This window comes from Phascolarctos cinereus, unplaced genomic scaffold, assembly GCF_003287225.1.
Source record: "Phascolarctos cinereus isolate Bilbo 61053 unplaced genomic scaffold, phaCin_HiC Scaffold_2;HRSCAF=192, whole genome shotgun sequence".
Lineage (NCBI taxonomy): Eukaryota > Metazoa > Chordata > Mammalia > Diprotodontia > Phascolarctidae > Phascolarctos > Phascolarctos cinereus.
In genome coordinates this window covers 3,301,856-3,317,977 of record NW_027555625.1, presented here as the reverse complement: position 1 = coordinate 3,317,977, position 16,122 = coordinate 3,301,856, and the positions used below count along the sequence as shown (strand labels likewise).

General features: G+C 57.0%; 1 protein-coding gene across 2 annotated transcripts in view; it reads right to left on the bottom strand.

Annotated features, from left to right (window-relative positions):
* Positions 1 to 13,632, bottom strand: part of SDC1 (syndecan 1) — a 28,056-nt gene extending 14,424 nt beyond the window's left edge. Inside the window, exon 1 of one of the 2 annotated variants that reach the window (XM_020967462.2) lies at positions 13,195 to 13,632. In XM_020967462.2, the coding sequence (XP_020823121.1) occupies positions 13,195 to 13,263 (69 nt within the window). In that variant the 5' untranslated portion in view covers positions 13,264 to 13,632. The remainder of the gene's footprint in view (positions 1 to 13,194) is intronic. The other variant, XM_020967461.2, reaches the window with a different exon arrangement.
* Positions 13,633 to 16,122: the final 2,490 nt, after the last annotated feature.

Genomic DNA, 16,122 nt, shown 5'->3' with positions numbered 1-16,122 from the left:
GCCCGCCCAGGCCATCCTTGGGGCAGGGGAAAGTGAGACAGCCCTGCCCCCTGCCTCCTGCAAGCCTTTCCTGATCTCTGCCGCCTGGCTTCATGGAAGAGATCTAGACTGGAAGCCAGGCAGCCCTCAGGCCTCCAATCCTGCTTCTCCTCCCTTGGGCGAGGCTGTCCTCCTGCGGAGCCATCAGCTTCCTCCTTTGTGAAATAGGGGAGGCGGACTGCCCTCCTAGACACCCCAGAGCCCGGTTCCTCTTGTCTCCTGGGGAGAGCGACGCACCCAAGATGAAGAACACTGCTTTTGCTGTTCAGCTGACTCTCTGAGACCCTGTTTGGGTTCTTTTGGCAGAGATACTGCTAGGCTTCCAGTCTAGATCTCTTCCATGAAGCCAGGCGGCAGAGATCAGGAAAGGCTTGCAGGAGGCAGGGGGCAGGGCTGTCTCACTTTCTCCAGCCCATTTTACAGATGAGGAAACTGAGGCAAACCAGGTGAAGTGACTTGCCCAGGGTCACACAGCTAGGAAGTGGCAGAGGATGATTTGAACTCAGGAAGATGAACGTGCCTCTATCCATTGTAGCACCACCTAGCTGCCCACCTTCTAGGCCTCAGGTAAAAGGAGTTCATGACAGACTTTTGTAAACTGCTCCAGGTCCTCCTCCAGGGACACCCTGGAGGCTGGGGGAGGGGGAGCAGCCTCTCTGAGAACTTTCAAGCACTAGCAATGTTTTCCACTCTAAAAAAAAATCAAGTATGACTCCCCTCCTTTCTTCAGAGAGGCGGAGGACTATGGGTGTGGAATGCTGCATACACCAGGGACATGTAGCCTTCAGTGTTGGTTACCTGGTTTTTTCCTTTGTAACAAAGGAAGGCTTCCCAGGCAGCAGGGCAGAGCCGGCTCAACCCACCAGCCATCCTGAAACCACCTTCCACCCCAGACTGAGCCACTCAAGATTTCCGGGGATGCCCTGCCCCCGGTTTCTTAATGACCACAGGATATTTTGAGCCTGAAACACGACCTGGTGGCAGGCCCAGGAAACAGCACAGGTGTGGACACTCACCCACTAGGCCTCTGCACGCTTGCCTGAGCCTCAGTGTGAAGCAGGGATCACTGACCCCTTGTCTCCCTCATAAGGTTGCTGGGGGGAGGTGCTCTCAAACCTGAACTGGGATTTTCAGCCTCCCTCTGAACTCCTAGGACACAGTCCTCGCCTCTTCCCAGAGGACACCCAGGCGAAATGCCCCTGCCTCCAAGCAGCCTTCCTGGAGCTCAAGGGGGCCCTGGCTGGAAAGTTCAGTGAACCCAATCCCTCCCCCCTTATTTTACAGATGGGGAAACTGAGGCCAAGTGAGGAGGCCATCCTTGGCTCCCTCCACGTCACCAGCCATGTCTGCAGGCCCAGAGACCAGAGTTAGAACGGCCCCAAGTTCTTCCTCTGGCCAGGCTCGTTCTCAGAAAGGATCTGCTCACATTTCCCTCTGGCTCACAGGCCTACAAGCCTCTCTGCCCACAATGGCCTTATTCTGCAGATAAGGAAGCAACGTTCAGAGGTAAAGCCACTCATCCAAGGTGATGTCAGCCAGAGGCAGGATCTGAACCCAGTCCTCCCAATACAGAATCCCATGCTGTGCTCACTCAGCTACCACATAGTCCTGGTGGCCCAAAGCCAGGTGTAGCACAAGACTGCCCTCTCTCTAGTCTGCACGTCTGCCCTGTCCCGGGCAAGCAGGAGGGACCTGTGGTAGGTCCTCAGCCCCCCCTCAGAGAGCAGCAAAGCCTGGCTCGTGGAGAAGGTGGGCGCCTCAAGCAAGACATCTGAGCTGGGATACATACTGGGCACGGGTGACCGGGGATAGGTCATTTCTCTTATTTCAAGGATGAATGTTTCATCAATGTGCAACAGCCTTCACTGAAAAGATCGCAGCTCCTAAGACCAGGGATTTCCTAGCAGAGTCTCTGATGCCCCTCTCAGCATCACTAAAGGGCATTTGCCCCATCTATAAAAAGGCACAGGTAATTGGGAGCGGGGGGGTGGTGGACACCAGCCAGGCCCCAAAGCCCTTCTGACTCAGCCTGGGATTCTTAGAGGGCTCCTGGCTGGGGCAAGCTGGCACGAGGACAGCCTGGCCCTAGCTCTGGGAATGTCAGGCGGATGGAAGCCTGGCAGGGCAGAGCCGACCCACTGTGGAGCATTGTCACGGCCCCAGATGGGAGGAGAATCCTGGGATCGGCCACTGAGGAGCTGAGGGATCCCCATGAGAGCTGGCCTTGATTCAGATCTCAGATGAGCAAGGTACACCAGAAGTGTCTTGAGTCCCTCCTAGCTCTGACATGCAGAAAGTTTGGAGCCCCTTCCTCGGCCCTGTCCCACCCGCCCATCAACCAGCCATGACATCAGACAGTCAGTCAACAAGCGTGGTGAAGCTCTCACTATGGGTCAGACGTTCCTTGGGAATACAAAGAGGGGGCAGAACCACGGTCCCTGCCCTCAGGAAGCTCACATTGGAGGCTCTGAGATGGCCCAGTCCCCAGCACCCCCTAGGCATACCAGCCCAGCCTGCCTGCCCACCCACTCATGGCTGCTGGACTTTGCCTCTGCCCGCCCACCTGGCTTGGCAGAAAACAGGGCAAAGTGAATGACCAGCAGCCAGCCCTGGGGAGAGGCGGGCAAAGCAAACAGGAGCACCACCCTCAGCCTGCCCGGTGGTGCCCAGAGCCAGAGCCCCCGCAAGGCCTCGGGGCAGCTCGTGCTGGGGACACACACACCACTCTTCAGACCGGCCAGAGCCCACAGAGCAGGGTTGGCACCAGGGCACAGGCTCCTCCCAAGCCCCTTCACTCAATGCCCACGTTGGTAGGTGCCAGTTCCACCCACTGCCCCATGAAAACAGAGACCGGCTGCAGCCTCCCCCCAAGGCTCGGGATGACCATGCTGCTCACTGCTCACAGCTGGCCAAGGGAGCTGGGTGAGCCCCCTCTCCCCTGTGGGCCCAGCTTCCTCCTAGGTCTAGCAAAGACAGCACTTCATGATGATTTCCAGCTCTGGAGCCTGGAATTACAAACAACCCAAGCTCCAGTCTGGCTCCATCGCTTGGAGAGGGACAAGGACCCAGGAGACAGAGAACAGCAGACCCGGCTTTCGTCATGCTGGCACCAGGCTGGCCTGGCCTGTAGACCCACTGGAGACCCGCTGTCCCCTGAAGCCATCAGTGATGTGGGCGCACACACACACACATACACATGAATGCATGTGCACATGCACACATGTGTACACACATGTACATGCATATACCCCTCTTTGCTCCTACTGGGCCCTCTAGCTCCCCTTTGGAGACCCCACCTATCCTCCCAAGGGGTTCACACATCTAGGGGTTTATATAGCACAGGCAGAAAGCTGGCAGATCAGTCTCTCAGTCCAATGACTACATTTTACAAAAGAGGAAAGTGAGGCCTAGACAGGGTAGGGCCTGGCTGGAGGCTACACAGCTAACCCAGAGCCATCAGGATTCGAACCCAGGCGGCCCCACAGCCAACACTCCTGGGATATCTGTGTTGTCCTCCACCCTCTCCTCCCTCCCTGAGGCCAGCTGGCAGATGGGGCTGCCATCTGGACGTCAGCACAGAGCAGAGGCAGGACCTCGGCTCAGCTTTAGCCCTGGACACTTCCCAAGTGCCTAGGGACCTGCATCGTGCCCGGCACCCAGCCTAGGGCCCTGTGGGCACCTGAGGGCCACATCTCTCCCCACCCCACCCCAGTCAAGCTTCCTTGGAGGATGGGGCTAGAGAGCCATTGGCTGCCCCAAAGAGAGGCTGGGCGAAGTCTCGGCCCAGGCTGGCCCTGTGGGAGCCCCCCCCCCCACCCCAGGCCCTGTGTCCTGGGAGGGGCCCTCCCTTAGTCACCGCCGGCACACCTAGAGCGAGTTCTCTCCCTACAATGAAAACTCAGGGTGACGTCAGCCCCCAAAGCAGCCTCAAAGAGGGGCTGGGCTGGCTCTAGGCACCAGCTCCAGAGCCCCAGAAGCATGGGCTAAGACTCGGCCCCGCGTCCACTCAGCGCTGCCCCCCCCCGGGTCTTGGCGTGAATGCCCACCCCCCAGTGCCTGGCACACACTAAACTCTGCTGGACAAATGAGGTCCAACCCAAAGAGTGGGAGCTGAAGGGGCCAGTGCCCCCATTTTACAGGGGAGGAAACTGAGGCCTGGAGAGGGGAAGGGGCTCTTCCAGCTCCCCCATGAGGTAATGGGGAGAGCCAGATCCTAATCCAGGCCGGGGGCTCTGCTGTCACTGTCCCCTTACTTTATAGATGGAGGGGCCCCGGCACCCGGGGCCACTCCCTCCCAGTAGGCCCATGGCCAGCAACATCCACTGACCCCTCTCTTTTCTCAGACATCATCCAGTCCGTGCCTCTCATCTACACTAGGGGAAACAGAGTGAGAAGGGCTCTGGCCAGCCAAATGGTAGAGGCAGGATTCAAACCCGGACCTTCCTTCAGGGCCTTCTCACCAGCCTGGGATGGAAGGCTGGCTGCATTAAGGCCCTGAGCCTTGGTTTCCTGTTCGGTAAAATGGGGTCTCTCCCTCCTCCCTGGCCATGGCTGTGCGTGGGGGAGGCGGCGAGTTACAGAGCCAGAGCCCAGATACCTGTGAAAGGAATAAATGGATGGAGAGGAAGAGGAGGAGGGGGAAAGGAAGGGGAGGAGGGAGAGGGAGGGGGAGGAGGAGGGAGAAAGGGGGAGGGGTAGAGGGGAGGGGAAGAAGGAAGAAGAGGAGGAGGAAGGGGGGGAGGAAGAGGAAGGAGAAAAGGAGGAGGAGGGTGGGAGGAGGAAGGCTCACTGACCCACTCATGAGCAGAAGATGTAAGCCGCAGCCCTGGCTCCTCCCCTACTGCCTGATAACCTTGCAGACCAGGACTGGTCCCATGCCCAGTGGGGGGTGGGCCACGTAGGCCAGCGGGGGTCGGGGGACATCAGTGAGGTCAGCCTCCAGCAGGCAGGATGAGCACCTACGGCCACCGGGGTCACTGTGGACATTCCCTCTCTTCCTCCATTTACATTTTTCATCTCAAAAACCTCAGGAATTAATGTGGCTAATTTGCAATGGGGCCTTGGGCAGGTGTTCACCGTTCTCTTGGGCCTCTGTAAAGTGAGAGGGTTTGAAGGCCCAGAATCCAGGGTCAGCTGTACCCGTCAAACCACGAGAGTGACCCAGAACTCAGGGGCATCGAGTGGGACCTCATCATTTTATGTCACGGGTCCCACAGGGAGTGACAGAGACAGGCTAGGATCGGCTCTTGCACTGGCCGGAATGTGGCCCACAGCCACGGGCAGAGCCCCCAGGGCAGGCTGGCCCAGAACAAGCCCCAGGAGCATCTCTAGGAAATCTCATCCTGCCCTGGGCTAAAGCCCCTAAATCAATGGACCTTATCTCTTACCCTCACCAGCCCCAAACCCAGAGCCACATCACCTTTGCCCTCAAAGGGTCGAGGGCCTGGGGTTTGGCTGCCAGCAATTGGGGGACAGACTGGAGCCCAATCGAGGAACTGAACGATTACTCAATCAACAAAGATTTACTGAGCTCCTGGGGCAGGGCATGGGAGGAGGCGGAGACTTGGAGACCCCTGAGCCCGGGCCCCTTGATGGCCCGGGGAGGGGCAGGATGGGACAGAACAGAGCCCCAGAAAAGGGAAGCGACTTTGCCAAGGTCATCGAGGCAGGGCCTGGATTCAATCCCTGCTCATGCCTCTGACGGCCATGCAAGTCTCAGAGAAGTTTGGGAGGCAGCCCCCACCGCCAGGCAGAGCCGGGCAGGGGTGTGTACCAGCCCAGTCCAGCCCAGAACTGAACAGGAGGACCTGTTTGTCCCTGGGGCATCGGCCTAGCAGCCTGCCTTCAGCTTCCCTCATGGCTCAGGGCCAGTGGAGACCAGATCCCAGTCCCATCCTCCATCCTGGGCCAAGTGGACCTCGGCTACCACCGACCTTGTCCTGCCCTACCCTTCCCCACCACCTTGAATTTGCTCACTCATTGTCCCATGCTAGGGAGGCTCCCTTCTTTCAGGCCCAGGTCAGGGACTACCCTCCTCAGAGCCCTCACCCTCAACCCCTTAATTCCTTCCTCTCAAACTGAAAACTTCCTGAAGAAGGGTCTCCTGTCCCCACGGACTCTAGACTGAGCTCTGGAAGAAACGCAGGCCAAGCGTCCCAGTAAAGGATGCGGAGCCAGGGGATGCAGGGGCTGGAAAGGCCAACCTCTTTGCTGGGCAGGTGGGGAGCCCGAGAACCAGGGAGCAGAAGGGATCTGCTTCACGTCACACCCAGTCTCCTCCCACTGTACCAGCCGGCCATACCCCTGCTCTCACTGGGGTCAGGGTTCCAGAAGTCAGAAGCCTCCGTGTTTCCACAGGAAAGCCGCACCTGGGGATTTAAAGATGGGAATCTCCCCCAGATCTCTCCCAGCACACACAGCCCCACTTCCTTCCCCAGGGCCCACACCTGGGTGAGTCACCCCCAGGGTGGAGGAAGGGCCAATCACCTAGAATTAGGCAGCCAGTGAGGCCCTAACAGAGAGGTCTGAGCAGGGCAGGGGACGGGAATGGAAGAAGAAGCAGATGTGCCACAGCTGGACTGCGTCAACAGCGGAGAGATGGTCAAGCTGCCCTCAGCCCTTAAACTGGTGGGGGGGATGGGGCCTCCAGACTTCCTGGGCAGGGCTCTCCATTTCATCTGAGGCCCCCGGAGGGAGAAGGAGCCTCGATTTTGCCTGCATTCGAACCCAGGCCTGAACTCCAAATCCACAGAACCTCTCTGTTGTCCAGAGGGTCCCTCCCCATTCTCCACTCCCCATACACCTGATCCTAGCTTTGAGCGGCCCCCAGGGTGGGTGCTGGGCCTGCCTCCAGGGAGATTCTAGCTCTCTCTGTCCCCTCCCCATTGCTCTCCACCTCATCTGGTTGTCCCAGCCAGGAGACCTCATCCTTCCTCGAAGGGCGGGGACACATCCTCACACCCCAGTCCTGCTACCTTCCACGTTGGCTGAGGGTGGAATGAGCTCTGGAGAGCAGGGGCTTCGGCTCCTCCCCCCAGCCCCAGTGTCTGGCACATACAGGTACTCAGATTCCAGAAACCTCCTCCAGGGGCAGCAGTCTAGACCTATAGCCATCAAGATCTAGGTTCAAATCCCGTCTCAGACTCTCACTGAGTGACCCTGGGCCAGTCATAGGATCAGAGGAGGACTTCAAAGAAATACCCTCATTTTACAGGTGAGAAAACTGAGGCCTAGAGCCTCCAGGTGCACAGAGTTAGGTGGGCTTCCCCCTCCTTGGCAGGCCTCAAGCAAAGTCCAGGTGACCATTTGTCAAGTGTGTAAGAGGATTTGAACCCAGGCCTTCTAATTCCAAAGTCAAAACCCCTTTGACTGCAGCACAGGGCCTCCAAAGTCCCTTCCCTAATCTGAGCCTCAGTTTTCCCATCTGTAAGATGGGGAGAATAATAGCATCCCTTCAGAATGGTCGTCCAGTGCTTTGTAAACGTGGGAGGTCACAGAACATAATTATCATCATCATCAACGTGATGTTAGAGGCAAGAGGCTTATATGCAGACCCCAACCCCGTTCTTTCCCAGCTGAGTAACCCTGGGCACTCAGTTTCCTTTTCTGGACAAAGGCAGTAAGGCCACTGTCTGCTCTCCTTCCCATGCCAGCAGAGATTTTTGTGTGAGGGCCTGTCGGCCAGTCTGCATTATCCCTCTAACTCCAGGGGGCTCCCCGCCCCAGCCCTCCATCTTCCAGTCAATCAATCCATAAACATTTATTAATCCCCTACTATATGCCAGGGTAGGAAAGGAGTGTAAATCATTTGTAGTCTTGTTAGTGGGGAAGAAAGAAGGGGCTGGAATGAGGAGGGGGATATCACACTGAGCCACAGAACACATCTACCCTGCCCCCCACTCCCACCCCCATCTAGCCTGGCTCAGGAACCCAGCAGAGCTGACAGGCACTTGGGTTACCCTCGGCTGGCCTCAAGTGCCAGCTCAGTGTAAACTAGGACTCTCGTGCCCAGCACCCCTTTGTGCTCAATCTCAGCTTGAGCCGGTCAGGCACCTGTCCTGCCCTCCAACCTCCCCATTCCAGGCCCAACTCCGACTCCTGTGAACAAGGCCCAAGCAGACATGACCAGGAAGCTAGCACACGTGAGATCCAGGTTCCCTGCCTCTGTTTATAGAGCTTTCCCCAAGATCCCCCCATGGACCACGAAAAGTTAAGACAGGAAGCAGGAAATCATTATTGGGGAGAGAAACCAAGACTTTCCCTTTCAATGGTCAAGTGGTCCAGAGGCCAGTCCAGCAGGCCTCCCCATGGCAGAGCAGGCTGTCTTACCCCAGGAAGGAGCCCCTGCCCCCACCTCCCTGGCTTCCACAGCAGCTCATGCATGGTTTCTATCCATCTGTAGAAAACGGCGGGGAGCATGGCCCCAAAGGATACCCTTCATCCCCAGCCCCCAGACCCAGGCAGGAAGGAGAAGAACAGGAAGGTGGGCACAGCACAAGAGTCACCCCCGCTGTCAACACCTGTCGGAAATTACTTGAAATTCCGTGCATGCTTTGGGTTTGCTTGTCTGTGGATATGCTGTTTCCTCGGGAGAGTGTAAGCTTCAGGAGGACAGCTGGGCACGTAGTCAGCATTAAATCAATGATTGTTGGACCGATTTGAATTTTCTTGTGAGCGAGAGAAGAAAGGGGAACATAACCACCCCAGGGCTGGCAAGCTACCGCTTTTTTTTTTTTTACTTTGTATCTCTGTGACTGACATTCAAGGGAGTGAGCCCGGTAGAAAACAAAAACAAAAAACCCTCGATTGGTTCCAAGGACATGGGTTTGAATCCTGGGGACCTTGGGGAGCTCCTTTTCCTGCCCTCCCCTCCCCCTGGGCTGGGGGGGAGGGCGCAGATCCCTCCCTCCAGTTCCAAATCCCAGATTTCACCATAGCCGCTGGCCCTCCGGCTACCCAAGTGTGGATCTTCTAACACCTCCCAGACTTGCCAGCGGAAGCCGTATCTCCTCTTGAGATTAGATCTCATCTGACCTGGTAGCCTAACTGGAGTTGCTTTGCTGAGCCGGGGTGTCAGAGCAAGGCAAGAAATGGCCCCAAGCAACCCAAGATCAGGCTTCAAGATAGCAAGGGTCTCGTTGGCTCTCACTTCAAGGCTCTTTACCCTTATTTTACATACATTTCTAACAAACTTGCTCTAGTTTTCTAAGTCCCTGGTGTTCTGTGCCTAGCAAACATCGCCGGTCTGAGCCTTACACAGTCTCACATGCTGGCAGCCCATTCAGGGAAAAGCCTGGCCCAAGGCTCAGCATTCTGGGGCTAAAACTAAAAACTGGACTCCTTCCTGGGCAGCCAGAAGACTTGGCTTCGAAATCTGCCCGTCACTCACCACCTAGCTATGTGACTCTCGGCAAGTCACTGTCTCTCTAAGCTGACTCAGTTGCCTCACCTGTAAAATGAGGAGGTGAGACCGGATGGGCTCTTCATGCTCTCAATCTGGGAGCCTCCCTCTGAGTCAGAGTGGCGCCCCCTCCCCCAACCACAGGTAACAACCAGAGAATGGCCAACCCAGTGTGGCTTCCCAGTAAAACCAGAAGCCCGAGCCAAGAGTGACATCATCTCTGGAAAGCAGCGGAAGGCCAAGGGAGCCAGCTCCCTCCCCTCCTTCCCCAGGAGCCTCTCCAACCACGCAGGGAAATGTCTCTACTAGTCCCCTATCATTAAGGGAGCTGTTTTTATGCCGGAAAAGGGAAAAGTTATTCCAGAGCAAGAGTTTGTACCCAGAAGAAAGGAAGGCAAATCCAGAAAGGGGGCCGGGCAGCCCTCAAACCTGGCCCCAGAGAGAGCTATTCAGACAAACCTGCTTGAGTCTCTTGGGGCTGGCTCCAGAAACCATTCAGTGGCCCCTAGTCCTTGCTCTGGGCAGCGTTCCCAGCACATTGGGAGGGGAGGGGAGCCGAGTCACCAGCAACCTTGGCCCTCTCTGTGTTGGCTGCGGGGCTCCCATCCCTAGGTCCAACCTTTGGGGCTCCACAGGTACCAGGGCAGGGGGCTAAGTACTCCGCCTCCCTCCACACAGTCACTTAGGACTGGGAAGTACCGTCCCTTAAGCAGAGGGAGACAAACGCTGACCATGGTAACAGAAAGGAGCCCTGGCTGCCCAAAGTGTTGGGGTCTGAAAGACTCAAGTTCAAATCCTGCTTCAGACACTGTGTGACCCTAAGCAAGTCACTTCACTCTGTTTGCCTCAGTTTCCTCATCTATAAAATGAGCTGCAGAAGGAAATGGCAAACCACTTCAGCATCTTTGCTGAGAAAATTCCAAATGGAGTCACGAAGAGCCGGACGTGGCTGAACTACTCTTTAAAACCTAATCAGTAGGGGGCAGCTAGGGGGCGCAGTGGATAGAGCACTGGTTGTGGAGTCAGGAGGACCTGAGTGCAAATCCTGATTCAGACACTTAACACTTACTAGCTGGGTGATCGTAGGCAAGTCACTTAACCCCAATTGCCTCAGCAAAAAGGAAAAAAATTTAAAAAACCCTAAGCGGCAGAGAGCCATAACACCCAGGTCTTCTCTTCCTTCCTTCCTCCTTCCCTCCCTAGACAATGCACCAGCATGAGAAGAACTAGAAAAGGCCATCATGTCTGAACCCGACATTTTCCAGAGGAAGAAACTACCTCCCATTTCAGGCCAGGTCTGAGCAAGAACCAGCCAAGATTCGAACCCTGGTCATCTGGCTCCTAACCAATGTTTTTTCCATATTGCTGAGAGGCAGTGAGGTATTGCAGACAGAAGGTTGGACTCAGAGTCCAAGAGATATGAGTTCAAATCCATCCTTGGACACTGCTCACAGACCCCCAAGTTCCCTGGCCACTTGGCTTCAGCGTGAAAACCACGCTCATGGACCTCCCTCTGACATGACACACATACATGCACACACGTTTTCGAGGAGATCAGCCACCTCCAGCTGGGAGAGCCATTCACCACAGAGAGGCGGGGGGGGGGTCTCAAAGCTAACCCATCACACCATGTTTGGCATGAAACCAGGTCGTCCTCAAGCCAAGGTGCTACGTCTGCCCCACATCCAAGACAGACAGAGGTGCCAAGAGGACCCAGGTGCCCAACTAGGGTGACACATGGCACTGAGGAAGCCCCAGGTGGGGAGAGGCTCAGAGAAGGCATCAGTCACTACACGAAGGCAGGGCAGGGCAGGGCAAGCCAGGCCATTCGCTGTAGCCAGCAGCCTGGGCCAGCTTAGACAAACTGGCCCCCAGCCGAGCTCCAAGGGCTGGAAGGGAACCCAGACACTTTCTCCCTGTTGGCAGAGATTATTAAAATCTTACTCCTGCTCCAAGATCAGCTAAGCCTCCACCACAGTGAACTCCTAGAAGCTGAAACAGATATGGAGTATGTAGGGCTGGAGGGGCCACAGGACACCAAGCCCTCATGGAGCAGACTTGGCAAAGGTCACCCAGAAAAGTGGCCTTCAGGTGTGGGGGGGCCTCTGCACCAGGCTGCTCACTGACAATCCCCCTCCTCATTCCCCACCCTGATATACACATACACCTGCCCCCTGAGGTGCCAGCATGTCTTCTCTCTGCCATCTGCAAGGTGAGCAGCATCTAGCAAAGGCTGGGGCTCATATTTTCCCTTCCTGCTTACTAGGCCAGCTGAGTCAGGGAGAAGTAGTTAGAGACCCTTAATTTGGATGGTGTGACACCCTGGGCACCTAGCCTACAGAGAAAGCTGGAGACCCTTCTGGGAAACCTGCTGCCCACCTGACACCCACTTCTCTTCCTGTGGGGCCCCTCTAGGCCTCAGTTTCCCCTCTTTGGAAGAGGAGTTGTCTTTAAGGCCCCTTTTCAAAACTCGATGGGCCTCAGTTCCTCCCATAGCAAGAGGAGGGGTCAAACTGGGTTCTTCTAGTTCTCATGCTAGAACCTGGGGGAGGCCTGACTCCAGTTGTGTGTGGCAGGGAGAGAAGGTTCCTGATTTGCTCTATGCCCAATGGGTCCACCTGGCGGCCATGCTTGCAGGTCCTGCTCAGGGGATTCCAAAGGGCCCCCATCCTGGCCCCGGGGCCTGATGGACTGGTTGGAGGTGGGGAGAGGAATTTGTTTTGCTTTTCGTTGTTAGAAGAACAAAGCCAGGGGAGCCCTCCACCCAGAGATCTCCAACCGCTGAAGAGGCAGCTCAGAACTCAGTTCTCTGAAAGCCCAGTTGAGAAGTTTTTAGCTTTTGGGGGAGCAAAGCCAGGGAGACAGCAGTCACGCTGGGAGATCCAGATGGAAAGCGGCTGACGGCAGAAACGACCCGAAGGTACCCGGAATGGAGCTGGGGATCCCAAAGCTCACCCGGCAGCTTACAGAGAAAGGCCCTCCTCCTCCTCCTCGGCTCTCCCTGGCAATGGGGGGGGGGGGGCGCGGGGGCGCCCCTAGTGCCTGGTCCTGCCTCAAAGCCTGGTGCTTCAGTGCATGGGAGGGGGTCACCGTGCAAACTGGGCCCAGAGGGAGACGAGCAAAGCTGCACCCCCATGCCAAGAGCCGGCTCTTTCACTCTATGGGACAAAGTTAAGGCCTTGGGGGTGCTCCACCCCCCTCCCCCCACCCCCTACCCCCATCGGTCCTCTCCCTCAAGGGTGACCACCCTACCAAGCGCCCCCCAGCCACAGTGGGGGAGGGGGGTCCCAGAGGCAAGGAGGGGGCCCGCGGGCCGCCTCCTGGAAAACTTCCTGCTGCAGGAAGCAAAGGGAAAGGACGGCCGGGGACTGGACGGTGTGTGGGGGGGGGTGGTACTGGCGCGCAAGGAATCCGATCTGCTCTGGAGGAGGCGAGCTCCAAGCCGGGATCTGGTTTGAATTAGGGCCGGCGCAGGGAAGGGGCGGGGGTGAGGGAAGCGGGATGAGGGAAGCGGGATGAGGGCGGGAGGGGCCCCGCGGCTGAGGTGCCCACGGGGGCCCGGGCTGTCCCCATCCCAACAGCGGCGGAGGGGCGCACATGTGCGGCCGTTTAAAATAATTGAATGGGGGGTCGGGGGCGGAGGCAAGCCAGGCAGCGGCCGGAAAAGCCCCGGCCGACCGGGGGTGGGGGGAGCAGAGAAAGGGGGGGCCCACGTGTCCCGGGGCACGCGCACACATACACTCACACACACTCACCGAGAGAGCCGGCTGCCCACAGAGCGCCAGGGCGCACAGCCCCAGCAGCGCCACCGCCACGCCGGGCATGATGCTGGTGCTGCTGCCGCCGCCGGGCTCCGGACTGGGCTCAGGACTGAGCGGGGCCGCCGCTGCCGCTGCCGCTGCTGGTGCCGCTGCCTCCGCTGGGCTGTGGCGGGATGGGGCGCCGCTGCTGGGTGCCCGAGCTGGGCTGGGGCTGCTCTGGCCGCTTCGCTGGGCGGGCTCCGGCTGCTGCACCCCTTGGCCAGGAAGGAGATGACCAAGACGAGGCGGGGTGCGGCTGGGCTGGCAGGGCCGGGGGCTCGCTCGCTTGTCTGGGCGCCTCGGCGGGGCTGGCTCGCCTCCTAGCGCTCCTAATAAACCCAAGGCGGAGTCTTAACTGCCCTCGGAGCTTCTGGCGCCGCAGCGGCCGCCCGGCCTACCTCCCTGCCCTCCCGGGCCACTCCCCTGCCCGCCCCCTCCCCTGACAGGGTCCGCCCCCCCCCCCCCCGAGCTTGGGCCCAGCCCCTCCTCCCCCGTGCTTCCGAGGCTGGGCCGCGGCAGCCTCACCTGGCGGCCATCCCTCCGGCCTGGGCGCCCTGAGTCTTGGCTTGCTCTGGGGCAGAGAGCCGAGAGGTGTCGGCCGGGGCAAGTCAGGGTACCGTCGGATGGGGGCATGGACTCCTAGCAGGGAGCTTTCCATTCCTTCCTATCCAGTTCTCCCACCCGCATTCCTAGTGTATTTACTGAGCACCTAATATATGCACGCAGGCCCTCCGCCAGTGTGGGCCAGCCCGTGCCCAGACTCCGGACACGGACTGTGCGCAGGAGCCTTGGCTCAGGACCACAGCTCAGCCGGACAAACCAAGGACCGGCGGGACCGAGTGCTGCCCTCGGCTGTTGACTTTTGTACTGTCTGCCCTGCCCCCAAGCGAACCCGGTCCGGACCACTAAAGCGAGCCTGGGCTGGCGGCTCTAAGGGACGCTACCTGAAACTGACACTCGGAGGCTGGGAAGGACCTCTCCCCCCACCCCTAAGCTGCTCAGAGACCTCCTTCTGGAGGGGTTCCCCCAGCTCCCCCAGAACCCAGGTGCACCCAGACCTTCGGGCCTCAAGGCCAGGCTCTCTCTGGGGCACAATAGCCTCGGCCTTCTACAAAGCTGAAAAGAGGAGCAGCTACTTTGTCTCCGGGTGGTGCCCTAGGTCCAGCCTCCCCTTCTGCCCCCTCACCCCACCCCTTTCTGACCCAGTTCTAAATACAAGTTTGAAAGGCTTCTCCCCTCTACAGCTGTCAGTCAATCAGCTAATCTTTATTAAGATTAACCCCCTAAGTGTAGGGGCTATAAGTAAAAGGCCCTGCCCACCCTCCAGAGCTAACAAAGTGCAAACCGCTAGATAGAAGCTTGAGGCGGACAACAGGGTCAGTTGGAGCTAATCAACACAGGAAAGGCAGGGTCTGAAGGGTTAGGAAAGGCTTCTTGTAGAAAATGGGATTTCAGTTAGTCAGTCAGTACACATTTAGTAAGAGTCTACTGTGTGCCAGATGCCTAAGCTCTGGGGGTGCAAAGAAAGGCACAGAAAGGCCCTGATCTTAAAGCACTCACAATCCATGGGGGAGACAAAAATGAGAAAAAATAAAGTAAATAGGGGCAGCTAGGTGGCACCGTTGCTGGTCCTGGAGTCAGGAGGACATGAGTTCAAATAGGACCTCAGACACATAACACTTACTAGCTGTGTGACTCTGGGCAAGTCACTTAACTCCAATTGCCTCACCCCCCCCCAAAAAAAAGTATAAAGTGAAGAAAAGGCTCCAGAAGGAAAGACACTAAGCTTGGAGAGGCCTTGGAGAGGCATCTTCTAGAAAGGGAGCCTTTGGCTGGGCCTGGAGGATGCTGGAAATGAGAGAGACAAAAAGATGGAGGGAGAGAGAGAGGAGGAGGAGAAGGAGAAGGAGAGGGAGAGAGAGAGAGAGAGAGAGAGAGAACGAGAGAGAGAGAACGAGAGAATGCAGAACATCCAAGGACTAGGGGCTAGTCAGTGCAAATGCTCTGAGCCAGAAGTGGCCAGCAACCCTGGAGAGCAGAGTAAGCTGGGGATGTGGGGACAGAGTTTAAGATGGGAGAACGAAGAGGAGCTTTGAATTTCAGAGGATTTTCTCTTAGATCCTGAAGGCCATAGGGAGCCACAGGAATTTAGTGGGGTAGGGGTGAGTGGTTAGACCTGGGCTGGAAGATCCTTTTGACCAAGGGGAAGGGACATGTAGCAGGCAGACCAAGAAGCAGGCTACTGCAGGGGTTGGCAGCCTTTGCCTGTAAAGGGCTGGGTGGTACATTTTAGGCTTTTCAGGCCAAGAGGAAAAATCAAAGATATTATATAGGTACTTATATAACAAGAGAGAAAACAAATTTCCACAAATTTTATATTGATAAAATTCAAAACAGTAATAAAAGTAATTGAGTACATTTGGGGTTTTTTTTTTGGTAATTCAGGTCTCCTAATGTTATCATTGTTCAGTCATTCAGCTGTCTGATTCTTCACGACTCCATGGACCCCAGCATGCCAGGCCCTTCTATCCTCCACTGTCTCCCAAAGTCTGCCCAAGCTCATGTTCACTGTTTCCACGACACCATCCGTCCATCCTTCTCATCCTCTGCCAGCCCTTTCTCCTTTTTCCTTCAATCTTCCCCAACATCAGGGTCTTTTCCAAGGAGTCCCATCTTCTCATTATGTGGCCAAAGGATTTAAGCTTCTGCTTCAATATTTGCCCTTCCAGTGAATAGCCTGAATTAACTTTTTTAAGTATTGACTGATTTGACCTCCTTGCTGCCCAAGAGACTCTCAAGGGGAACTCTCTCTGCTCATCTACTACAGGTAACCGCATGGTTATGATTAAAATTTTGAGCAGACTTCAAAGGCTGAGGCTTTTG